This window comes from Harpia harpyja, chromosome 1 (genome assembly GCF_026419915.1).
Source record: "Harpia harpyja isolate bHarHar1 chromosome 1, bHarHar1 primary haplotype, whole genome shotgun sequence".
Taxonomy (NCBI): domain Eukaryota; kingdom Metazoa; phylum Chordata; class Aves; order Accipitriformes; family Accipitridae; genus Harpia; species Harpia harpyja.
Genome location: NC_068940.1, coordinates 51,788,507 through 51,815,709, shown reverse-complemented (window position 1 = coordinate 51,815,709; position 27,203 = coordinate 51,788,507). Strand labels below are relative to the sequence as shown.

Here is a 27,203-nt window from a genome sequence, read left to right as displayed (position 1 = left end):
CCAAGAAGCCGTGGTGGCCAGGCTGTCAGGCCCACAGGGTTGTTAAGCATCGCAACGTGTATAGCTCTACCAAGGCGAGTTTCTAGAAGGGAAACGGTGGTCAAAAAACTCAGGCCAGCGCTCGCGCCCAAGTGAAGACGAGGCATCGGTGGAATTCCGGGACTTAGCTAGTAGGGAACAAACCCAAAGAGCATCCCGGGCCATTTAGAGAAAAATAGGGACAATATTAGCGCAAAGGTCAAGATAAGGGCCCGGAGCCCTCAAAACAAGAAAATCCCCTTTGCACGCCGTAACCCCAGGAGGCAGGGCAGCAGTACCTCTCTCTGTCTGTCTTCCGACCCAAGGTTTACACCGCACGCTCCAGCCGGCCCCGGTCCGGGGACTTGCCCCAGCTCCTCCGAGGGGACGAAGGGAGCCCCCCAGCCCCTGCCCCCCGCCGCCTTGGCTGGGCAGAAAGGCCTCGCACACCTCCACCCGCCCCAAGGAGGTGGAAGACGCATCTCCCAGGCTGCAGGCCGGCACCCGAGGCGCCGACGCCGCAGAGCGCGACGCTGGCGGGACAGGACCCAAAGGCGGGGGCAGAGGGGATGGCCCTCCGCCCATTTCCAGCCCTGCGGCCCATTGCCCCATCGTGCGCCAGGAGGCTGGAAAAGGAGGACGAGGAAATCCCGGGCAAGAGAGGAGGGGGGAAGCCGCCCCCACCCCTCCCCGGGGAGGGGCAGAGGGAAAAGAAAAAGGAGTGTCTGAGGCGGTCTCCCTTCCCAGGGGGAACCAAGGCCGCCCCTGCTTAGGTCTTACAGCGGACACCCCAGGGGTGGTGTGGCGCCACACTGGCCCCCGCCGGCACCGGCCTCAGCGCCGCTCTTGGTCCCCCCGCCCCGGCCCGGCCCCGCTTTCCCCACCACCCGCTTTCCTTCACGCCGGCGCACACCCTCCCCGGCCCGGGGCCGGACCGCCTTCCCCCGCCCACCCACCCGGCCCCGAGACTGCTCCCGCTCCCGCTCCCCGCCGCTCCCCTCGCCCCGCGCTGGCGGCCACCTGCTCTTCATCGCATCACAGCTTCTGCAGTAACCCCGAAACGCAGAGACCTCGCTTACTCTAGCGGACTTCACACGCACCTTTCCACAGGGCAGTCGCTGCTGGCTTTCGTTCCCGACAGCTTGTTGGGATCTCTTTGTCAGGCCTGTGGCGGCCTACAACGGCGACAACTGGGGAACGGCCACCTCGGACATGCAACTGGCTCTCCCTGGTTTCTTCAAAGCCTACGAGGACTGGACGGCAGCCTGGGAAGGCTCCCGAGAGATCAAAGGTTTCAAAGACTTCTACCTTGCCATTGCAGGCGAGCGTAGGAAAGCTGTCCCAAAAGCGCACTTCCGTTTTTCCGTGGGATTGCCTCCCAAAGTCCTGTTCCTCAGTTTGCAGCGTGACATGCCTGTGGTGCCCCCTGCTCGGCCTGGGCCAAGACGAGTTTATTGGATGCACTGAAAACCGCTCGAACTGGGGGTTACTGGGTTTTTTTATGTTGGGGTTTTGTTTTGGTTTGTTGGTTTGGGTTTTTTTTGATCCCCGTACCATAAACGAGGGCTGTCAGAAAATCAGAGAGTTCTGACGTTAACATGGAAATGTAACCGTGTGTCAGAATTAACATACATGTGTGAGTAAGAACAACTGCTCCGTCCAGGTAGCCATAGTTGTCCGGACGGGTCCCTTGGCCATCGTTTCCGTATCCCTTTGGCCACCTTTGAGGCTCAGCGGTTAGCCTGCCTTGGTTTGTCTCTGCCTGGCGATCTGCACCTCCTCTCTCATAAATATGACAACTTTCTCTTGCCTGTTTCTCATCTTTCCGACAGTAGAGTTTCACTAGCAGACGAGATGCCTTTCCGAAGCAACTCCTGTTAGGGTAGACACTGGCAGCCACTTCCTCTCCACGCGAACACACGCGACGACACGGATCCATTTCGTACACCTGTGCACCAAAAGATGTGGTTTGTGCCAAGAAGCCGTGGTGGCCAGGCTGTCAGGCCCACAGGGTTGTTAAGCATCGCAACGTGTATAGCTCTACCAAGGCGAGTTTCTAGAAGGGAAACGGTGGTCAAAAAACTCAGGCCAGCGCTCGCGCCCAAGTGAAGACGAGGCATCGGTGGAATTCCGGGACTTAGCTAGTAGGGAACAAACCCAAAGAGCATCCCGGGCCATTTAGAGAAAAATAGGGACAATATTAGCGCAAAGGTCAAGATAAGGGCCCGGAGCCCTCAAAACAAGAAAATCCCCTTTGCACGCCGTAACCCCAGGAGGCAGGGCAGCAGTACCTCTCTCTGTCTGTCTTCCGACCCAAGGTTTACACCGCACGCTCCAGCCGGCCCCGGTCCGGGGACTTGCCCCAGCTCCTCCGAGGGGACGAAGGGAGCCCCCCAGCCCCTGCCCCCCGCCGCCTTGGCTGGGCAGAAAGGCCTCGCACACCTCCACCCGCCCCAAGGAGGTGGAAGACGCATCTCCCAGGCTGCAGGCCGGCACCCGAGGCGCCGACGCCGCAGAGCGCGACGCTGGCGGGACAGGACCCAAAGGCGGGGGCAGAGGGGATGGCCCTCCGCCCATTTCCAGCCCTGCGGCCCATTGCCCCATCGTGCGCCAGGAGGCTGGAAAAGGAGGACGAGGAAATCCCGGGCAAGAGAGGAGGGGGGAAGCCGCCCCCACCCCTCCCCGGGGAGGGGCAGAGGGAAAAGAAAAAGGAGTGTCTGAGGCGGTCTCCCTTCCCAGGGGGAACCAGGGCCGCCCCTGCTTAGGTCTTACAGCGGACACCCCAGGGGTGGTGTGGCGCCACACTGGCCCCCGCCGGCACCGGCCTCAGCGCCGCTCTTGGTCCCCCCGCCCCGGCCCGGCCCCGCTTTCCCCACCACCCGCTTTCCTTCACGCCGGCGCACACCCTCCCCGGCCCGGGGCCGGACCGCCTTCCCCCGCCCACCCACCCGGCCCCGAGACTGCTCCCGCTCCCGCTCCCGCCGCTCCCCTCGCCCCGCGCTGGCGGCCACCTGCTCTTCATCGCATCACAGCTTCTGCAGTAACCCCGAAACGCAGAGACCTCGCTTACTCTAGCGGACTTCACACGCACCTTTCCACAGGGCAGTCGCTGCTGGCTTTCGTTCCCGACAGCTTGTTGGGATCTCTTTGTCAGGCCTGTGGCGGCCTACAACGGCGACAACTGGGGAACGGCCACCTCGGACATGCAACTGGCTCTCCCTGGTTTCTTCAAAGCCTACGAGGACTGGACGGCAGCCTGGGAAGGCTCCCGAGAGATCAAAGGTTTCAAAGACTTCTACCTTGCCATTGCAGGCGAGCGTAGGAAAGCTGTCCCAAAAGCGCACTTCCGTTTTTCCGTGGGATTGCCTCCCAAAGTCCTGTTCCTCAGTTTGCAGCGTGACATGCCTGTGGTGCCCCCTGCTCGGCCTGGGCCAAGACGAGTTTATTGGATGCACTGAAAACCGCTCGAACTGGGGGTTACTGGGTTTTTTTATGTTGGGGTTTTGTTTTGGTTTGTTGGTTTGGGTTTTTTTTGATCCCCGTACCATAAACGAGGGCTGTCAGAAAATCAGAGAGTTCTGACGTTAACATGGAAATGTAACCGTGTGTCAGAATTAACATACATGTGTGAGTAAGAACAACTGCTCCGTCCAGGTAGCCATAGTTGTCCGGACGGGTCCCTTGGCCATCGTTTCCGTATCCCTTTGGCCACCTTTGAGGCTCAGCGGTTAGCCTGCCTTGGTTTGTCTCTGCCTGGCGATCTGCACCTCCTCTCTCATAAATATGACAACTTTCTCTTGCCTGTTTCTCATCTTTCCGACAGTAGAGTTTCACTAGCAGACGAGATGCCTTTCCGAAGCAACTCCTGTTAGGGTAGACACTGGCAGCCACTTCCTCTCCACGCGAACACACGCGACGACACGGATCCATTTCGTACACCTGTGCACCAAAAGATGTGGTTTGTGCCAAGAAGCCGTGGTGGCCAGGCTGTCAGGCCCACAGGGTTGTTAAGCATCGCAACGTGTATAGCTCTACCAAGGCGAGTTTCTAGAAGGGAAACGGTGGTCAAAAAACTCAGGCCAGCGCTCGCGCCCAAGTGAAGACGAGGCATCGGTGGAATTCCGGGACTTAGCTAGTAGGGAACAAACCCAAAGAGCATCCCGGGCCATTTAGAGAAAAATAGGGACAATATTAGCGCAAAGGTCAAGATAAGGGCCCGGAGCCCTCAAAACAAGAAAATCCCCTTTGCACGCCGTAACCCCAGGAGGCAGGGCAGCAGTACCTCTCTCTGTCTGTCTTCCGACCCAAGGTTTACACCGCACGCTCCAGCCGGCCCCGGTCCGGGGACTTGCCCCAGCTCCTCCGAGGGGACGAAGGGAGCCCCCCAGCCCCTGCCCCCCGCCGCCTTGGCTGGGCAGAAAGGCCTCGCACACCTCCACCCGCCCCAAGGAGGTGGAAGACGCATCTCCCAGGCTGCAGGCCGGCACCCGAGGCGCCGACGCCGCAGAGCGCGACGCTGGCGGGACAGGACCCAAAGGCGGGGGCAGAGGGGATGGCCCTCCGCCCATTTCCAGCCCTGCGGCCCATTGCCCCATCGTGCGCCAGGAGGCTGGAAAAGGAGGACGAGGAAATCCCGGGCAAGAGAGGAGGGGGGAAGCCGCCCCCACCCCTCCCCGGGGAGGGGCAGAGGGAAAAGAAAAAGGAGTGTCTGAGGCGGTCTCCCTTCCCAGGGGGAACCAGGGCCGCCCCTGCTTAGGTCTTACAGCGGACACCCCAGGGGTGGTGTGGCGCCACACTGGCCCCCGCCGGCACCGGCCTCAGCGCCGCTCTTGGTCCCCCCGCCCCGGCCCGCCCCGCCCCGCCCCGGCCCGGCCCCGCTTTCCCCACCACCCCCTTTCCTTCACGCCGGCGCACACCCTCCCCGGCCCGGGGCCGGACCGCCTTCCACCCCGCATCCGATCCTGCTCCCGCTGCCGCTCCCGCCGCTCCCCTCGCCCCGCGCCGGCGCTGACCTGGTGGCCGGCCGGCGGCCGGAGGCGCAGCCATGTGGCTGGCGCTGGCGGCGCTGCTGGCGGCGGCGGGGGCGCAGTACGAGCGCTACAGCTTCCGCAGCTTCCCGCGGGACGAGCTCATGCCCCTCGAGTCCGCCTACCGCTACGGCCTGGACCAGTACAGCACCGAAAACTGGCCCGAGAGCGTCAACTACCTGGAGGTCAGCATGCGGCTCTACCGCCTGCTGCGCGACAGCGAGGCCTTCTGCCACCGCAACTGCAGCTCCGCCAGCCACCCCCCCCGCCGCCGCCCCCGCCGCCGGGGGAGCGCTGGCCGAGCTGCGCCTCCTGGCCGGGGTGCTGCGGCGGGCCCAGTGCCTGCGGCGCTGCAAGCAGGGGCTGCCCGCCTTCCGCCAGGCCCAGCCCGGCCGCGACCTGCTCGAGGACTTCCAGCGCCGCGAGCCCTACAAGTACCTGCAGTTCGCCTACTTCAAGGTGAGGCCCGGCCCTTCGTCCCTCTTCCTTTCCGTCCCGTCCCATCTTTCGGCCCTGCCTCTGCTCCCCCCCTGCCTCACCGGGCCTCGCCGAGCCAAGCCACGCCACGCCAAGCCGAGCGTGCCTGTCGGTATCACAGTGGAGGGGGACAGCGTGGCGTGTCCCTGCACAGCCTCAATGGAGGCGGGTACCTCGTGCGCCCGATGCCCAGCACTGGAAAAGCCTCTCGTCATGCTGACCTCTCGCCTGGCCCTCGGAGTAGGTCACTCTGGGCCATAGCCTCATTCCCCGTCGCCTCCTCCACACCAGTTGAGCTGCCAATTTTCGTCAGCCTCCCCTCCGTGTCTTGTGGTCGGGCCTCCCAGTCCCTGCCCTCCCGGGCTGCCCTGCCTGCACTTCATCCTCTTCTCCCTGGCAAGTCTTTCCGCTCCTTCCTCCCACCCACCTCGTGTAACCCACAGTGGGACCAGTGTGCCTTGTCTTGCCCCCCTGCTTGCCCACCTGGCACCGGCCAGCTCGCTCTTCACCAGTTTTGCCACAACTCATCCAGCACGTCCCCTACATTGGCCCCTCCAAGTTCTTCCCAGACCCCCAGCCGCTGGACCCTGCCTCCTTGCCTGTAGTTGCGTTGTTCCTACCCCTGTCCCTCTCATCTTTCCGTCCGCCTTGCTTGCTTCTGACCTTCTCTGAAACCTTTTCCAGACACTTCATGTCACTGCTCCGCTATTGCAAGCGCTCTTCGCTGCTTCCCCTCCCTCAGCCTGTCCATCTTCCTCGCTTGCTCTCTTCTGGTGCAGGTCTTTCAAGCACAGCAGCCCCTAGGCTGTGACTCGCAGCTAGCCTGATGCCTGCGAAACTCCAGTTTTGTTAGAGCTAGCAGGAAGGAATAAAGCAAAAATCGGCTGCTGAAGCGTGACGCTGATGCTGGCCCTGGAATGGGATTTCTTTTTTGCTCTTGGGTCAGCCGAGGCTGGGGACACACACTTCTTGTAACAGATTTCATCCTGTTTTTCCAGCTTCTTGTCATCCTTCTGTCCGGGATCTAATGGACGATTTTCTCTCTCCTTCTCATCTTCATCTTCTATTCTCTAAATCAAGGCCCATCCCTCGCGCCAGTCCCTCAGACACTGCGATTACTTGCATTTCAAATAAATGGGACGTCTGGGGCAGGGGGAGAAAACAAGCTGAAGTCTTTGGTTAGGTTGTTTTCTCTTTTCGGGATTCACTCCCAACATACCCCAGTGTCCGTTATGTAGGGTTGTATGCCTGTGCATTGCTTTTGAGATTACTACTTGAAAACGCACATCTTAACTGCTGCTGTGCCTTATTTGCAGGAGTGCTGTTTTCTCATGAAAACATGCAGTGCTTTTCCCAAATTACACAAACAGACGCAGGGAAATGTGTTCTCATAAAACAGGAAGGGTATCCACATGCACAGCATCACACCGGCATAATTCTGTGCATTTAAAGCCATCCCTAAGACCGTACAGAAGAACTTAACTTTATAGATTAAAGCCTCTGCACGCACAGAACAGAAGGTATCAAACAGCGGACGTTTCTTTTGAATAAGCCTGGGCAGGCTCTCCTCGTATTCTCCAAGCCACGTAGGGATACCAAAATGACATCACCAGAAATGTTTCCATTCCTTGTCTTTCTTACTTTAACTATTCATTCCCCCCTTGGGGTATGTACAAAGTTTGCCATGTATGGATCACAGCAAAAATCATTCCTGCTTACTGTTTCTGATACCGTTAAGTAACTGGCAGGGAGGAATGTGAGAGGGAAATTGGAGGAACTTCTCCCTCTCTCGTTAAGCTTTTTCAATCACATTTGCAAGAGGTTTGTGCGGTGCAGTTTGGCAGGTTTGCCTTTAGTGTCTAGAGCTACAAACGAGTACTACGTACAAAGGACTTTTTCCTGGCTGGGGGTTTTCTGAAGAAAGGAATGTCACTTTGCCCACCACCCCACCCTGCCAACAGCTTTTATAGCGTAGGAAGAAGGCAGAGGGAAAGGCTTTATGTCATTTTTTAGAGTGACCAGGTGTTTATTCAGGTGGGTTCCACAGTGAAATTTTGCCACGTGTTAGATCCTGGGAGTAGGTGTTTCTGTGCTGCTGCTTGCTCCTCTGGAGGGAGCTTTCTCGTAGCCACTGAGTTTGCTCAGGAACACGTTTCTACAAAAACTTTTTTTTTTTTTTTCTTTTTAAGTGGTGAAAATTGAAACCCAGCGTGAATTCTGAACTAAGCAAAAATGAGAGACCTGTCAGCCTACCAACAAACAGGGTTTAAGCATAAAGCAGAAAAGAAACCAGGCATTTGACGAAAGTGCAGCTGAGATCTCCCTTTGTGTTTAGCACCATCTGGGCTGACTGGAAGCGCATAGTTTTGGGACAGCCAGGAAGGGCAGCTGGTGGAGTTCCAGTGCTGGGACACTTAGAGCAGCACCGCAGCAAGAGCTCGTGTTAGGACTGAAGTCCTCCTTTGGTGTAGTCGACTATCAGGTTTCTTTCTGAAATGAAAGGGTACATTCTATGGATGCAAACAGAAGAGGGCATGTGCATACGTGCTTGTGATTCTTGCTCATAGTTTCATACGTACACTTCCATAAGCTATTTCAGATGTGAGGTGGAGCTCTATCGCCTGCACACCGGTACACTGAACGGGTTGCTGTGGATCTTGGCTTACAAGGGGAAAGGTTTTAACATTTCAGAAATACTTAAAAGACTTTTACTTTCTCTCTCACTCTTCCTAAATATGTAAATCTATACATATAGCTTATAAAAACATATATATATACACATAAAAAATAAAAAGTATAAATGCATGCACCCAGAAGTACGTATGTGTTTGGCACATGCAGTTGTAAATGAGGAATACGTACTTCACAGAGTATCTCTAATGGGGTTTGAAGTTAGTTTAAAAAAGGGTACAGAAAATCACATAGTACATTAGGACACGATTATGAAGCAAGTCCCTGCTGTTTGCTCTAACTTTGTAACACTATCAGGATGATATATTACTGTAATATTGTCTGCTGTGCTGCTAGGCAAATAAACAACATAAACACCACATAAGCATGGTAAGTGACCAGTAGCAGTAGATGAGCATCAGTAATTTCTGTGAGGTTAATCCCACACAGGAGCAACAGGATAATCTTGTGCCTTGTCAGCTTTATGAACAGGGGAGGGGGAAAGGAAAAAGTCATCTTTTTGACTTACGGTCATCATCTATGCTATCTGCAACAATAACAGACTTTTAAAATTAAAAAAAAAAAATGTTCACAGTGATGCAGCTAGGAGTAAAGAATTCTATCGGTTTTACTGTACCCTTGTATCTGCTGAGACTGTGGTTTCAGTAGAAGTTAAGTTTGGGAATATAGAGGCTGCGGGAAAGTTCATTGACAAAAACTGGGAAACTTTGAACTGTTTTTTCCAATTAACCTTTCTTCCCCCCTTCCTCCTCTCCCCATCCCTGTTTAGGCTAATAATCTTCCAAAAGCTATTGCAGCAGCTCACACATTTCTTCTGAAGCATCCAGATGATGAAATGATGCAAAGAAATATGGCCTACTATAAGAGCATACCTGATGCTGAGGAGCACATTAAAGACTTGGAGACAAAGCCTTATGAGGTATGCTCTTTATTCAGAGTCTGGTCTTGTGGAGCTGTTCCATTGCTCCTCTTGATGTGTGGGATTCAAGGATCTCATTTGCTTACATGTTCTCAGTTCTTACTCTCCTTTCCCTCTTGCTGTCTTCCTCAATCATCTCTTCTTGAAGCATTTAGTAATTCTCACCTCTCGTGCTTTTTTTCACTGGTCCATCAGTGAGTCACAGTAAATCATAGACAGCGACATACCTGAAAGCTACTACGTGCAGATAACTAATGGAGCTAAGCAGGTGCATCAAGTTACTCAAATGTGCGAGTGCTGTAGCAGCACAATGTAAAATAACTCAGATGCTTGCTGTTAGGGTTCCATTGAAAATCACTATCAAAACCTGTGCTTTAGACTCACAGTATTATTTCTGTCCAGCAGGTTTTTCTGTTGATCTGAAATGGAATAATCTACTCTGCTCTCTACAAAATATCTGGTAAAATCCATTAGCCATCTGTATTTGTTGCCCTCACATTAATTGGATAACAGCTTATATAGTAACCCCGAAATGCAGAGATGTCATTTACTGTATTTGAGTTCACACACAGCTTTCCACAGGGCAGTCACTGTTGGTTTTCATTCTTGCCAATTTTTCAGAATCTCTTTGTCAGGGCTGTGAGAGCGTACAATGGTGACAATTGGGGAACATCCATCTCGGACATGGAACTGGCTCTTCCTGATTTCTTCAAAGCCTACGATGACTGTACGGCAACCTGTGAAGGCTCCCGAGAGATCAAAGATTTTAAAGACTTCTATCTTTCCATTGCAGGTGAGTGTAGGAAAGATGTCCCAAAAGCGCATTTTGGTCTCTTGACCACCATTTCTGTATTAGTTTGGACACCTTTGAGGCTCAGCGGTTAGCCTGTCTTCAAAATGTGCTTTATGGTTTATCTATGTCTGGTGATCTGTACCTCCTCTCTTATAAATATGAGAAGTTTCCCTTGCCTATTTTTCATCTTTCCTACAGTAGAGTTTGACTAGCAGATAAGATTTCTTTTTCTTTAGTGTTTAGCTTACAAAAAATCCTTAGCTTTGCAAAGGAAGAGGGACGCCACCTCTTTTGATGCTTGTCAAAATGGCGCATACGCATTTCCTATGCTTTTTGGTAGCGAAGGAAACAAGTCATTTCTGCAGTGCTCTGGGCTCAGCGTTGTTGATGATACTTGTGTGGGGAATGCCTGCGCGTTTTCTCAACCAACTTAAAACCATGAAAAATGCAACAGAATTTCCAAGTTCCCAGAAGGAAAACCAGCCCAACTTCTTGTCCTAAAGCCATACGATGCGTTGACGAGGGGAAAACGGTGAAAAACATTGATACATAAATGTAAAGTACAAGAGCAGCTCCACAGTTTCTCCCAGTGGGGAACTGATATCCACCAGTACAGCTGACATGGAATAGCCATTGCAGGCTACTCCTGAAGCCTTGCTTTACTCTTGGGCAAAGCAGGTAGGTGTCTAGGAGAGCAGGTGAGGAGGGAAGGTCACATCACAGGCGGTAAAGGAAGAAACATAGGCTTTCTTCCCCAGCGGGTCAGAGCCCTGACATCAGGACGACCCCCAAGCCACTGCAAAGAGCTCAGTGTCCACGCTTACCTGTGGCTGGCACTTGCTGTCATCCTTCCTCTTCCTCCTTGGAAGGAAAGGACAATTTCCAGCAGCAGTGGTGAGGAGGAAAGGTAGGAGGTATTGCCTGACGGCATCACGGCCACGTGCCTGCATTTCAAATATTTTGTTCCTGAGGTCAGAAAATGGAAATTTGCACTGCCTGGGGTGAACTTTGCTCTTGCTCCAGGGAGATATATTCTGCCTCTGAGGTTTTTACTGCAGAAAGTAGATGTAGCAAGAAATGTTGACCAGAAGCATTTGATGATTGCATTGGGTATGTATTTATCCTTGAGCTACGAGTTATGTTTGGAAGCCAGCTGTCCTCATTGCATGGGATTGCTTCAGAGGAACTTGCGTCTCTGGCTTTAAGTGCTGGCTGGAATTGAACACTGCTTTGTCTGGAGACTCCACTGCTCTTGTAAAAGGTGGGTCTGGTAATTCCATTTGGCCAATCATATTTAGTTAGCTTCGGCATTCTTCATGTTGGGAGCTGTAAGAGGTGAAAACAGGAGAAGGGGCCTTTGCCATTCTTTTGCCTTGGTCAGAGACTTTCTGCACAAGCTTTGATAACTTGCTTTCACCTGCCAAATGTGGCTAACAGGGAAACTAGGGCTTCAAAATATTTCTGTTTGGTGGTGGTGTCGAATGTAATATATCCTGAAAACACTTGTAATTCTTTGATGGAAGGTTTTCTTGGAATGTATTTTCCTGAAGATAAGATCACCTCTCATCCTATCCCATTGCAGCAAGCTTTTGTAGGCTGGGTAAGCTTGTGAACTTAAATGTTTCTGGCTGACAGTTGTTCTGCAGCAAGTGATGTATTCGTGTCTGCCCTCTCTTTTAGAACGTCCAAACTGCAGGCACAAAATGCAGGCACAAAATGCAGCCATCTCTGGAGGTTTATTTTGCAATCACCTGCTGTATTTCTCTGTGACAAAGTTGTACTCAGCAGCGTGTGGACCTTATTCATGCAATAATTTAATGAAATTGCAAAGGTTCTCAAAATTAAAAAAAAAAAAACAAACAAGCACTATTAAGTTCACAGATAGGAAATAATGTGATACTCCCTAACACTATATAAAACCTATGACCACAGACTGCCTGTAGGTGTCAGTGAAACCTAACTGCTTAGTTCTCTGAATTGCAGCTTTGATGCATTTAAGTCCAGACTGCATTGACTTTTACAGAAAGGCTGGAGACCAGCACTTGGTATGTACTTCAGATGGAGTTGTAGATGCTCAGTGCTTCCAAGCAGCAAGATGCAGATGCACAGGACCCAGGAGAGCATTATAAGGCCAAACTTTAATGGGTAGCTAACGGGAGGGCTTATAACAATTCACTGTATGCTATCCATATCCTGTGTTGGTTTTTTTCTTCCATTCTAGATCATTATATTGAAGTCCTTGCATGCAAAGTGCAGTGTGAGAGTAATCTGACACCCATTATAGGAGGCTTTGTTGTTGAGAAATTTGTGGCCACCATGTACCATTACTTGCAGTTTGCATATTATAAATGTAAGTAGTGATTTAATGTGCTTCAATAACATTGGGATAATGTGGGACAGTTTCCATTCATAACCTTTTCCCTCTAGTTATAATGCTTTAGAATGTAAATAGTGGCCCCCAGAATCTGCATTTTAACCTGCTCTGGGGCAGAACGTGTGAGCTGCCTGGTGTCTTTCTCCCTGTATAACTGTAGTTAACAGGCATGGGAGGTAAACGTTACGTATAGAGCCCGTGCTCATAAAATTATCCATGACAAAATAAATTCCTGAACTTAAGTCCTATAAGGGCTGGATTTTGTCCAGGGCAGACCCGACTGGTTTAAGTTATGCATGGTTGTGACTGGCCTCCACTTGGGTGTTGGGAAAATGAGGCAGTTACAGCCTCGGTGTGAACTGATCCATTGCTGCCCTTTGTTCTTTTTATGATACCTGCTGCCAGCACAAGTTGCTTACACCCTTCAGAGTGTCATATAAATGATCAATGTTCATCGTATGTATTTCGGATGTTTAAATGATACACCAATTCTTCTGCCTTTCTGAAGTAACTCATGTTAGGGTAAACACTGTCAGCCACTTCCTATCCATTGAAACACATGCAATGACACAGATCCATTTCGTACATCTGTGCACCAGAAAACATGGTGTGTGCCAAGAAGCCGTGGTGGTCAGGCTGTCAGGCCCACATGGTTGTTAGGCATCTGAATGTGCATAGCCCTAACAAGAAATTTTTTCTTAGACTTCTAACTCATTCAGTTAGAGAGAAGAAAGCTTGTGACTTTAAGGCAACACATTTAATATAACACCACTTATTCTATTGAATAAATACTCAATTTATTATTCAGAATTTCTTCCACAGATAAACCTACAGAGTATTTCATACCATTTGCTTTTTCCTAGTGGATTCCTATAATCCTGTTAGAATGGGGTCCATGGGGCTAAATGGGTTTGAAGAAAGAGGGGACCGCTTAACAGAAGTTGTAGTGTTCTGGTTCTCAGTGATTACATATTTGATGGGTAAATCATTCAGTGAATTTTGTGGTTTCTTGAGGAGGTGCTTGCACTGTAAAGAACAGATGTAGCCCTTATAGCTACTCCTGCAGGCTCCAACATAAAGGGAAGACACATCCAGCCATGTAGTATCAAGCCATTAATGACTTTTGCTTATGTTACTTGACTACACATTTTATACATTGACTATTCCCTCTTTTTCAATTCTAGTACAAAGAAATGGGTTTGTTTTTTTTTAGTTTGTTGGTTTGGTTTTTTAATAAGTGCCCCAATGGGGATCACCAAGCTGTGGGCTGATACCTCACTGATACTGGGATACCTGGGAGGGATGTTTGGCTAGAATTTTCATAGAAAACCATCAGAGGTGAGTCCCCATTTTTGAATCATGGCCTTACCTGTTTCAGAACACAAAAATAGCATATTCTTTCTGGGAAGCAATTTTTTTCTGTGTAGCTGGTGGGGAGGTAGAAAAGTTCTGTTTCCATCTGAGTTTTTCAGACTTAGATAATAGTAGGAATTTGTTCATTTGCCTTATCTGGATTTTTTTTGTGTGTATTTATTAATTAGTGAATGACATGAAGAATGCAGCTTCTTGTGCTGCTAGTTACCTTCTGTTTGACCGGAAAGATGAAGTAATGAAACAGAACATGGTCTATTACCAGTACCACAAAGACAAATGGGGACTTAAAGAAGAGGATTTTCAGCCCAGATCGGTAGGTGAATTACTTAAAATGCCTTCTAGACACATTCAGGTATTCCCCTGAAACTCAGTGGGTCAGAGGTTGGGAAAATGGGGGTTATCTATTGGTTCTGGAGTTAAACACATACTGTTTTATTAAAACCATCTAGAAGGTTGTACACAGACATGTACAGGTACTCTGTAATGTCGATAGTGAATGTCACTATATATGCTACAATAGGATATAATATGATATGATGACAAGTAAATTCATGCTGGTACTTGTCTGCCACTTATGCATATTTATATCTTTATCTACCTTAATAAATAAAGCAGCTGGCCCCTGAAATCTCTTCATGAAAGGATCACCCCAGTAACATTCGGGCTTTTGTCAATCACTTATTATTTGCCAACATGTAGTTGCCTACCTGCTTGTTATTTCAGGTTCTGTGGGCATTGAAATGTGTTCGGATACAATAACCCCAGCTAAACTCACTTTGCACTTACTCCATTTAGAACATAGTTGGGTAGATGAGGATGCAAAAAGGCTCAGGACTATATTGTTTCTAATTATCTCAGTTAGAATACTTGCTGCAAAGAACCCACAGTAAACATCAGTCCATCCAGCAACGATGTGTGTGGCTTTGAAAAATTATTTTAAAAATGGGTTCCTATGCTGTTATTAAATTTCCACGTCCAAGGAAATTTGACATATAAAAGCATCTTTGCTGTGTTTCTGGACTCCTGCAGCCTGGACTCTGACAATCAAACTTGTCATTTCTTGTTACCAGGATTTATGCCATGCAACTGAATTAACTTCTTTGTGACACCTGAGTGTCACCTTAGGCATCAGTGGTATGTGCTGTACAAGTAACTGGTCATTAGCAATACATGCTCCGCAAATGAAATTTAGTGCCTTGTCTTTCTCGTAGGGCATGACTTCCCTGTGGAAGAGTCATTTAAGTTAACCTAGCTGAAGCAACAGCGGGCATCCCGCAGGGTAACATTCCAGTTGCCCTTTCCATGTTGCTTCTTCAGACACCTCAGCCACCAAGAGCTGTACTGGCCCAAAAGCCCTTGATTCTTAATGCTGTGTGAAACTCGGTACATCGGTGTGGTGTTTAGGTGACTGGCTTATCTGTAGCAGCACTGCAGAGGAGTTCATGTATGCACCTTATAGGTTGCACTGATTTTATAATTACACTTTCCTTCCTCTTAGGCCAGCCAGTTCAAGTCAAAAATACCACTCCATTTGAGTTAAGTGGTTTTTTATTTGTGGACAGCTGTTGAGTTAAGTGCAACATACCTTACCCGCACACTGGAAACCCAGGCATGCCCTGCAGGGCCAACTGGGACAGAAGACAGCGAAAATTTGGTTCTTTCAGGTGGCAGCAGCAGCAGCAAGTCTGAGCTCACGGGGAAAAGGGACCACTCCTTTGTCACTGCTTTTGGGAACAGAACTGCGCTTTATAGCCATATTGGAGACAATGTTTGATGGGGGGGAGGGGGTGAGGGGTAGCAACAGTATAAAACTGCAAACCACAGACAGATTTGGCATACATGTGCAGAGAGGACAGAGCAAGGGCCCTGCACATTAACTCTGAATGTTTCATTGGTAACTTCTCAGGAGCTGGGGACTACAGATAATTTAATTTTTACATATATAATACTAAATGCACACAGCTGTATTTTCTTGTACTTTGATCCGTGTAACTATGAATAGAAGTTGCTGTGTCCTAATCACTTGCCATGAAAACCATAGTGCCTCTGGTTTATTTTCACAAAGTGGTAATGGGGTGACAGCAGCATTTGGCACTAGCACTAAGCTTTAGATGCTCTTGTGAAAGAGGAACTCTGCTGTGTTCCTCCCCAAAAAGAGTTAAACGAGATAATCAAAGTAGATTACTGTTGGTATTCACAAATAGGAGAGTAGGTGACTGAGCTAAGCTGTGCTGTCCAGGCAAACAGCCGGGGAAGCAAGGAGGGACAGGTGGGTGACCGTACAGAATTTCCCTAGCCCAGACGCAGGCTGGGATGGTGAGTCATTTTCATGCAAAATAGCTTAGTGTCTGTTTTTCCCAGAACTGCCTGCTGCCATACACCAGCGCACAGGGAGACAGAGGCTTTCTGGTGTCCAAAGCCTGCTGGAATGCAGGCACAGGCTGCTGCTTAGCTCTGGCAGTCTCATTCCTTGCTCTCAGACTCGCCAGTGCTTTGAAACATGAGGAGAGTGCTTTGTTCTTCTCACGCTGATGGACCCTGCGCTTAGAAAGATCCACAGAAGACATTGGATACGCTGCTTGCTGTTCTGCTGTTTACTTTCTCAAACATTATAACCCCCCCCAGGATCTACCTTCTCCTAAGTCTGGGTCTGACTTCACTAGAATAGTTTCAGGTGATATGGGATGACGCTCCCCTGTCTTGCCACCCTAAAGTAACATAGAAATTTTGGTTTTTGATAGGAGGCAGTTCGATACCACAACATAACCACACTCCAGTTGGAAATGTATGAATTCGCAAAGGAACATCTGATGGATGATGATGAGGTGAGTTTTCTAGAAAGGAAATAGTGGTCAAAAAATCAGCAATCGCATTAAAGTGAAGGTGAGGCATAGATGGAATTCCAGGATTTAGGTAGTATGGAAAAATCTTCTTGTAACCATGACCAATTTATCATAAATTTTTCTTTGCTAAATGCAATGTAAGAAACAAACCCAAAGAACATCACGTACCTTTTAGAAAAATATGGACAGTATTAACACAAAGGTAAATATAATGCACTGAGCCCACAAAAAAAGAAAATCCACTTTGCAAGCTGTAACACCAGGGGGCAGAGAAGTGGTATATGTATATTTAAGCCCAACGTTTTTCTGTGCTTTTTTTCTGAAATGTTGTTTAAATTAGATTTAAAGTTCCTTATAATTTTGTCTAGAAGTAACCACCTAAATTGTAATTTTTGTCAAAAGGAAGTCTTGTTATCTGTTATTTTCTTCTGCACAGTAACATTTTGGTCACCCAGTCTTGCTTCTTAAATGGTTGGAATTCATGGCCAAATAGCATATAATGACTACTATTAGACTGGAAATATGTAAAGTGGATTTTTTGTGCAAGAAAAGCAGTTAAATTGTTGAAAGGGCTTTTCTTTGTCTCCCACAGCTGAAATTAAAGTATAAATCATGGAGGCTTTGGATTGCCTTTTGTTTTGCTTTGTTTTCGGAACCTTTCATTTAAATGTTTAAAAAATCTTCAAATGATGGAGTAGTTCATTGCTGGCATTGGCAAAGAGCTGTGTTCAGTTATGGCATGGGGCAGTGACTTGTTATGAGCACTGCTGAGGTCTTTTTTAGTAGAGAAAAGAGAAAGTGGTTTATGTTAAAAGATGAAATCACCTTTGCAATTTTTATGTTAGCCAGCACATAGGGAGAGAGAATATTTTATAGTGGAGAAGTAATAACATGTCTGTGCTGCCTTCAGTATGCTAGTGACCTGAAAACAACTCTATACGTAAAATTCCATTGCAAGGTTACCAGACTTTAGGAAGAGTTTCCATTGTGATAAAACTCTGTGAAAGACAGTTGAATAAGCTGGTTGTAAGGTTAAGCTTGGATGAGAACTGGTCTGTATGCATTTTCATCAGGGTGTGAAATACTTGAGCACTTTTTTATATTCCCTTGTTGGTTTATGCTTTGCCCATAATGTTTTCTCATGTTAGGCATAAACTTAATTTGTCATTTTTTCTTTCTTTCATACCTGCTGCTTCAAAACACAGGGATGAGTAATTAAGGAAGGGGAGAAGCAGTTCATTGTGAGGGCTTTCCCCATGTGTTGTTACAAGAAGGGATTATAGAAACCATCTTCACCCTCAAGCACTGTGTATGGAATAAACAAGCATTCATTTGCTGGCATTCATTCCTGTAGCCTGTTTCACCAGTGCAATTATAAATGACCTTGCCATCTGCAGGGGGGAAGTACAGTGGAAACATCAATTAAACTTTTGGGGAAGTGACAAGGAAGTCGTGTTACACTGGATTATATGTTTGGGTTAAACAACCAAAATTACTGGGCCTGGTCATGCCACAGATATTCCTACCCCACACTCTGATCATATTAGGAAAGTTACCATTCTCCTCTCCCAGGGAAAAGCTGAAGGGCTTCTGTGCCCTCCCTTCCTAGGGCTGAAGAACCTGGGAAGGATGGAGGCTGTCCATGCCTCTGGCTTGGCTCAAGCTTTTGGTAGTGAACTCATAAATCCCTGGCTACCAGAACTTGTCTTTGGCTGTAGGAGCCTTCCAGGGAGTCCAGACAGAGCAGGAATAGCACAAAGGTAAAATCGCTACCTTGCAGTTTCTGCTGTATGGGCAGGGCCTCATGGTGCAAGTGGATTTTTTTTTTTAATATTTCTTCTGGCACAGATAGAAAAGTTTATTCCACAGGAATGCTGAAAACTGATGAAAAACCCAGATAAGGTGTTATAGTAAAAGCTTTATTAAAAATTGTTAAGGATGGAGGCAAGCTGTCTTTTTAGTGCACTTTATTTAAACCATGTGCTTCTCAGGCCATAGGCCATACCTTTTGTGAGTTTCTGTGGCCCATGTTTGCTGTCTGTGAAGTTGCTTGTGGGCCAACAAGCCCATAAAATAATCTGCAGAAAAAAATAATTCTCTTTCCTTGAATGGAGCAAAAGGATTGATGTGGCAAAAGGATCTCTTCCTATGCGAATATGTCATTCCCAAGTGGAGAATCTCACTTTATTCAGACTTCTCAGTGCTCCCGTATCCCAGATCATCCATGTGTCTTTTTAAATCCCATTAGCAAAGCGAGTGAGAACATGTGGCTTCTTCCAGTAATACATTGCAGTAATTGCAGAGGCTGGAACATGCAGTAATGATTTTTGCATATGTCACTACAAGAAATACTGTCCTGTTCGTGTTACTTTATTAATGTTTTTCCACAAGGAAATTAAAAACTCTAGTTCAAACATTTAACACAGTAGAGGTGACAGAGAATATTAGCGCCAGCTAGCTACAAATTACTTTTTCTTAAAAGTAATTATTATTAAATATCCTTACCGTTTTCCACAGTGAAGTTAAAAGAACATTACAGTGTTGTCATCTTAGTTAGCCACCATGCATAGTCAAGCTTTGTGATTTCTGTTTAGATATGTAATGCATAGAGTCTATAATAGGTACGACTAGTATTGCAGAGATTTAAATAGCAAACTGAAATGCCATTAAGAGCCAGATACTCAGCTAGTGTAGATATAACTTCAGCTCTACACTAATTGTATGAGACATGTTTCTGGCCCATAAAATCAGTGTTCTTGAGGAATTATTTTTCAGGAATAGCTACTTAGCTGTTCTAAATTACATAGGAACCACAAGTATTTGGCTGGGATGATCCTGTAATGTGATTTTTCTTTCAGCACTTAATCAGTAGGTGGAAAACTGTTGGCAGCTTTGTCCCGCTTTTTTGGCATCTTGTTCTTTTTGTTTGTATATAACGTGTGTGTCCGTTTGTATAGTAGCTGAAATTCAAATGCTCCATTCCTAAGAGTGATGCAAAGGAGAATAAGTGTTGAACTCAAGTGACTGGTGGAAAGAGAACATACGGAATAGCATCAAAGCACGAGGGCCCAGTGGACTACTGATAGCAAATAATAATCTGAATTCAGCCTATTTTTCTGTTCAGGAATCGCTAAGAACATATTTTCAGCTTTATTAACTTTTTGCATATGTTCAAGTGATTTATACAAGTACGCTTGTAACGGCAAGTTGTAACTGCAGACCTGTAAACCCTGCCCTGCCTGCGACCTCGGACCAACACGGCTACAACAGCACCGCTACACTGAGAAGAGCTGGTGACAGCTGTTTCAGAGAGAGTTGGCAGCTAATTGGTATTGTTTTGGTCCCTGTTCAACATACGCTTCTTTCAAGAAAAAAGAAAAGGAGATTTTTTTTCATCCTCATTTCCTAGTGGAGATGCTGCCTGTGTGGCTGGCTCTCCAGCAGCTTCCTGCTTTCCCCTCTTGCTTCTTTACTGTTGGATGTGTATCTTGGTCAAAAGTGTTCCTCCTGCCATTTAAACCACCTACCATGGGAAGCTGCAAGCATGGTTGGGCTTAAATGGCAGGATGTCTTCAAGTTGCAGGTACTGCCATTAGGAGGAATTTTTACCTGCCGAGGTTTTCTTCAGTTTCTGTGTGCAGCATAAAGCAGGCAAGAGGGCATAAGTAGAGCTCAGAAACAAAGCCACTAGAAGCAATGTTGAAGTTGCTCTGAAACTGGGTTGACTCGTGTTTTATAGGCATTATAAAAATGTTAAGAGGAAAGCATGTTTACTGGATTGCTGTAAAATCCTGTTGTAATAACTGCAGTGTACTGCAATCTCCCATAGTGTATGGGAAGAGAACAGTTACATGTTCAGAATATATCATTAAAAACGAAATGAAAAAATATTTGAGAAAGTAGTTAACATACATGTAAAGAACAACTAAGCTCTTTTAATACTGGGGGAAAAAAACCTAAAAGCATGTGACAGTGGGTCACACTGTGGACTAAGTATCTGAAAAATAAACAAGTTAAGGGCCAAGTAGTTTTTCTGCAGAAAGAATTGAGGGGGTTTTTTTTCCCCTGCTAGAATGTGAGGAATGTCCAGCCTGGTCTGTACTGTTCGTGGAGGATCTGGGAGGGCTTTGAGGTGGTTACAGTGAACTCTCGTGTTTTAACTGAAGGTTAGATCAAGGAGCTTTTTCTTGGTCGAAGGCTGAATAAACCTTTCAGGCTGAGCCCCCCATTGACACATGTCTTACTGTTATCCCGAAATAATGTGTCATCCCCCCCCCAAAATATCACTGGCCAGTGAGCTGTGGTGTGCGCTTGCAGGCTCTATCAGGCCCAGGGAGCATGTATCCTCCACAGTCATCCATATCCAACCTTTGTCTTCACTCTTGCGAGATGGTTATTCGTCCCTGAACAAAATCTGCTGTTTTTCATAACCTTACTCTTTGTCTCTACTACCATTAGTTACTCAAATTAGTTACCACGGCAGTTACAGGACAATTATTCATTAGTTACAGAGCAGCCCTGACGTCTCCTCACAGAGGCCATCCCTGCAACCCTTCCCACTACCACAACCTTGCCACCTACACCCAACACGTAAGGGAATCAGATCTGTTACTCTCACTGTTGAACTCAAGTTTCCAGTCATTAAGATCTTTGAACTTTAGCAAAATCTGAATTTTTGCTGTGAAGGACAGCCAGGCGACATTTTGTGGGATAAATATTTTCCTTCTAGGTCATAGATTATAAGGAAACAAAGATCCAGCCAATTCTTCTCGCTCTGTGTATTGTCTCTTTGTTGGATGAGTTAGGATAACGACTGTTTCTTATTCATTCACACGGATAATCATGCGTGAAAGCATGTCTATAATAATATTTTTCTGTAGATCTTAATTCATTCTAGAAGACTATTAGTTTAATATTTTCTGTTACTTCCCTGAAGAATAGGCTATCCCACTGCAGTGCATATGGAATCCCTATAGAAAAGGGCATCAGCAGATCTGCATGGAAAGTATGGGTTACTGCAAGAAAGCTTATTTTTTTCCAGAACTTTTCCAGTCCACACTAAGAAAGGACAGAACAGATTGTAGGTGGAGGCAAGGCCCCATGAATGATTAATATTTGCTACACAGAAGGCAATGCTTAGTCTTTGCAACCAACGGCAAAGCGTTGAGGTCTGTCAGTGAGCAGTACAACTGTCACTGCTTGCTACTATTCTTAAATGCTGCTGTTGAAAGAAAAGTTGGTGCTGGACCATCAGACTCCAGTGGGCCATAAATGAGCCATGTATTGGTAACTTTTCCTCTTTGTTGTTTATTTTAATAGCTGGCTAGGAGTCTGCAAAGTACAGATGTTTCTTCTAAAAGGTTGTGATTTGAAAGTGTGAATGCAATACTTAATATTGCATAAGGAAGGGCCAGCAACAATCCCTGGCCCAACGTGTACCTTGGTCTTGGACACTCGGCTTGTGGTATAAGAAGTGAGGAGTTCTGCATTTTTCTCCTTTTTAGGACTTATTTTTTCAAATGCTCTGGCTTCGCTTATAATAGTGCACCAGTCTGACTAGCCTGGGTTAGCTTATTCAGAATTGATCAAGAACTCTGTTTTAAAATTATTTTTTATTATAATTCACCTACACATGTACGCTCTGTGAAGCCTTCTTGAATGACTTATTGTGGTATAAAACTTGTTCTTTCTGTTTGTGCCTCTGTTCAGTTGTTAACCTAAGCCAAGGGTGCTCAATTTGCATATCTGGCAGATAATTAGAGGCTCCAGTTGATCAGATCAGCTCCTCTGATTCTTCCTACCACTCGCACCAGCTCAGGAGTGTTCCCCTTCTGCTGTTTGATATTGTGCCTCCCGTATTTCAGTCTATACCTGTCCCATCTTTTCCCATACATCCTTGCTCCATCACTCCCACTTTCCACTGACTGTCCCTGCACTGGGAGAGGGAGGAGGTTGGTAGCATAGGGAGGGAGGTCATACCTGCCACGCATACCTGCCCTCCAGTGCAAACCCGCAGGCAATGACTGTGGACTGAGGGCAAGCTTGCTAAAGAGGACATGCTTCACTGCAGCTGACCAAGCAGTCCACATGTGTGTACTTTCCAGTTGTTGGCTGCCTAACTATCAGACATGTACTGGTCTGGCACCAAACCCTTCTCTTCCCAGAGCTTAGTCAGACTTCACATAATGATTTGCTAGCTACCAGCCAGACAGCTACATCAGGCTTTGGGCCATATGTTGCTCAACTCTGATTTACATCAGCACTGTGGCTGAGCAGCATGTTTATGTCACCTGCATTAGAGCTGAGTGGCTGTTGTCCCCTCAAGTAGCTGGCAGCACAAAGAATTACGGGTTTGCAGCTGACTTTGCATGTAAAACTTTATGTCCTTCCTATTAAGATAGGTAGGAGCCAAAGAGCATACCAGATAACAGGAGGAACTGTCACACTGAATGCTTAAATCATATGAGAGAATCTTTTCAGAATCCAGATCTGCAGGCCAGCATGAAGTTATTAGATATCAGTGGGCAGGCGGCTTTTTCCTTGGAATGAACACCTGTGAAATATTTGCTGACTTCAGTCATGCAAAATGCCTGATGCTGTGTCAAGTGAGTGCTAACGGGGCGAGGACAGTGATCAATCTGGTCATAGCTGCTAGTGTGACAATGTGATCAGCTCTTCTGACGTAGCATTGTAACCTTTTCATTTGGCTGCCAACCACACTATGGACAACTTGCAAATGTTTTACATTCTGACTGTGAATGCACAAGCAACAATATTTTAACTACGGGTTTTGTTTGTCTTTAACTGTAATCTGGAATTTTTGCCTTTTCAAAAATAACCAACATCCACGCAATTATTGAGTTGCATTACAGCATTATTTTCTGCATATATATTGTTTCAGCAACTATTTTTATATTTTTGCCATATTTCAACTTCTCTTGATCCCCAGTACTTCTCATTAGACCACAACAGCTTCTGTCATACTTTCCTTTAGAGGTCAATTTTAGGCACTGGAGATTTCAGATTTCAGTCAAATTTGTTTCAAAAACTGTTGCTTTTAATATCCTTTTCCATTTAAAACTTGGGCTTCTTATGTGTTTCTGGATTTGAAAACATAACCAGAATTTAAAATCCTGAATTCTGTCTAGATCTTCTGTGTCTTCTGAAATATCCTATCTTGGTGATGACCGTGACAATAGTATGAATTAAGTTCCCGTGTGGTAGAGTTACTAAAGGTACAATATTGAAATTCCCATCTTTTCCTTATACTTAATTCTGGGTCATCCAGTCAGATGTTTATGCCTTTCACCCTACCTCTCAGACTCTTACCTTTTGAGGGTTGTCTTTGCAGGTAGACTGAGGAGGGAAATCCTTTTTGATATCTGTTATTCTTTCATTAAACTATGATCTTGAGGTGTAAAAAGAATCAGTCTGAATTAGATCTGGGACCTCTGTAGTGGACACCTGTAATCCCAGTCTGCTAACTTTGTTTAGAGTTAATGGGACCTGCCTGTCTATAGTCCTTCAAGAGGCACCCAAATGCTTGTGCCCACAGTTTTAGGATTGTGCTATAAAACTTGACCTGAAGTCCTCTGTGCCTCCATTTCTGTATCTTTCAGCTGCTTGCAGAGTGACTGTTGGACCTAGTGGCTATTTTCTTCGTGTGCATTTATGAAGTGGTATTGAGTTCCTCCCACAGTTGGGCTCCTTAGGCAATCAAAATACTTCTAACAAAGAAAAACATGCAGAAATGCCAAATTCCTGTTTTCCAGTTGCCAGATTTCCTGCAACCAGGAAGACAAGTAGGGAATATGAAAGTGCTGGCATTTTTTCTTGTGTTTTTATTGAATTGGATACTTAGATGTTTTGAACAAATTCAAAGCAAAATAAATTGCCATCCTTCAGGACTTGCTAAAACCACTTCATAGTTGCAAAAACTCAGCAGTCTTTTGAGATGGAGCTGTGAAGCAGGGAACAAGAGCAGCAGTTATTTCAGCCAGCTTTCCTCTCGCTTTTATTTTTGTTTGCTTGGTTCTCGTTATTTCTCTCCTTGCTAATCACACTTCTGAAAAATGTGATGTTAATATTTTTAATCACCATATCCATAATACAGTTGTTGTATTCAAAATAGACAAAAATTCCCTATTTCCTTTTATTATTTTCACTGACAGAGGTTTTAATGCCCTTTCCTCTCCAGAATAGAAAACTGTATAAAGTTTTGAGTCTCAAAATGCGTGTGTCTGGAAGGTGCTGTCTTCCTAAGGAATACCTTTCTAGACAAAAATGTGCTTAAAATTTAATTAGGATTGTAAAATACTGTTTGCAGTCTTCATTGAGCAGACTCAGAAGCCTAATACAGTTCACAAAGACTTGGAATGGGGGGTGAAGGGAAGAGGGAGAATGAGCATCCAAGCAAGGATGACTTGCTTTCAAAATAACTGTTATAAATTCTCATTATTTTAAACATGAGAGTGAGTAAGAGCTGATCAGATTCTCCAGCAGAGTATTTTCCTATCAGAAAGTGATGATTTGTTTTGGAAAAAAACTAAATGACATCTTAAGACCTTTTTAGAACAGAGGTTTATGTCAAGAAAGGAAGGTCAGGAAAGTTTAAAAAAAACCCAGTTAAAACAGTTCAACAGAACATTGTAGTTATTAGAATAAAAGGTTGGAAATGTAACATTGAGCATCCACATCTCTCTTCCAGCTCAGTATTTTGAGTTGTATCAAACAGTGAAAATATGCACAGGCATTCCCGCGGGGCCTCCCATCTCAGGCAGTGTTGTTTCTGAACTGTGCATGGAAGGCAAACTGGAAAATACTAGTATTTCTGAGGGTGCCAACAGATGGGGGCTGCTACAGTCAGTTTTCAATAGTCTGAGATGCTGCTGCACGTTCACTGTTAGCTCCTTGCTTTTCACTACTGAAGGTGTTACCTTGGGCTGAAAGTGATTACCACAGGTTTTAGCTCAGTTACTGTAGCGTGGTTGACAAGGCAGTAAATTCCAGCCGGTGGGGCTTTATCATCCCAAAGTACTCAGGCTTGACTGCGGGAAGACATTTGACTATGGTGTATGACTTATAACTCTGTTAGGAGTAGTTTAAATAAAGTTAGATTGTTATGTTGTGTTGGTACCCTGTATTAGCAGAGTGGAGCTTGTAAATACAGTATTTTCTGGTCTGAATCTAAACCCAACGTATTCGTTTCCAGTATGGAAAACATTCTGGTATCTCTGGTTCTTTACATTTTTGCACATTGAAGCATGGCATGTGAAGATCTGTGGTTGAAAATGGAGGTGTGTGTTGAAGGGTGTCACAGGGGACATAAACGGTTAGAGTAGACAGATGCAAAGTCAAAGTTACGGTTCTACAAAACACTTTGACTTTTGAAGCTTTCTAAAATTCTTTAATGTTTTATGGTATTTTAACAATTTCCTAATTAAATGCTTTAAACATTTTTGCCTCTACTTTCTAAGTTTGAGGATTTAATTGTCTATTTAAATACCTGAAAAAGTACAAGAGGTTTACTGTGAAGTGTAACATTTCCTTCTTGTAAGGTCTGTATGTCACTGCAAGTACTTGTGCTACCCCCGTATGGGCCATATACTTGCATTTTATAGGCTTGTTGTGCTAGCTTCTGTATGAAGGGTGTTACAAAATATTTAGGCACCTATTATGACAGTTTATGTTTTGATTAAAATAGTTAAAATTTTCTACTGATTTTGCAGTACAGGGTTAACTTGTTTCTGTTAAATTTAATCCTTTCTAGGGTGAAGTTGTGGAATTCCTTGATGAGCTGTTAGAAGTGGAGGAAAAGAAGGAATCCTGATGAGTGAAATCACCACGAAGTATTTTACAAAAGTGAAGACTCACCATTGCTCCTTACTATTGTTTTTGGTCACCTGTAGTTCCAGTTAGATATACCTCAAAGCTGCTCCTTTAAACTCTACCTTATGTCACAAGATCCACTCCTGAAAGATCACTTCCATGCTGCACTGACTCTTCCGTGAGCATGGCTTTTCACTGTGCATTTACAAAATTGGTGCATATGGATTTCCCTCTTGAGCTTTATTTCCTTTACACAAACATAACAAAACAGACTATTTGTATTTTCTGGGCTAACGCTAAGGTTCCTCATTTCAGTGCTGTTCTGCTAAGTTATAACAGTACAGCTACATTCCGAAGAACTTTTGTGAGATTATGAACCACAGAAGACATAATAGTTCCTCTAGACTTTCTGAGCTATGTATTGTACTATTTATATATGTCTTTTTGTGTGATGATGAATAAAGTGATACTGAATCCCAGTGTACCTGAAAGATGTTAAGATACATTTAAGTAAGATGATTAGCAAAGCACAACTAGTGATCTTGTAAGAATTGCTTCAAGAATTCTGTAAGCAGCGTTGATCTTTCTTAAAAAACTAAATTAAATTCCATGATGTGAAACTGAGGTCACTTAGAACCGAATAGTAAGTAATTCCTTCTTCCTACCAATTCTTACTCTTGAAACAACGTGTGGTTCCTGTGTGAGATGGGGCCAATCTTGTATAAAATAATGATGATTGATGTATTTAGTGTTCTCTTCTGTGGAAAACAGTTTGCTTGGGTTTTTTTTCAGTCTGGTGGGACTATCTGCATAGTTTTCATCCAAAAGCAAGTGCTGGTGGACACTGAGGCGATTTTAA

General features: G+C 45.9%; 1 protein-coding gene across 1 annotated transcript; it reads left to right on the top strand.

The window, feature by feature from the left end:
* The first annotated feature begins 4,981 nt into the window (after positions 1-4,981).
* Positions 4,982-26,968, top strand: CRTAP (cartilage associated protein). The gene is given in 8 exon segments (XM_052793969.1): positions 4,982-5,305; positions 5,307-5,504; positions 8,983-9,132; positions 9,754-9,925; positions 12,147-12,275; positions 13,841-13,986; positions 16,415-16,498; positions 26,286-26,968. Coding segments are annotated over 8 exon segments (1,182 nt in total). The 5' UTR covers positions 4,982-5,062; the 3' UTR covers positions 26,346-26,968.
* Positions 26,969-27,203: the final 235 nt, after the last annotated feature.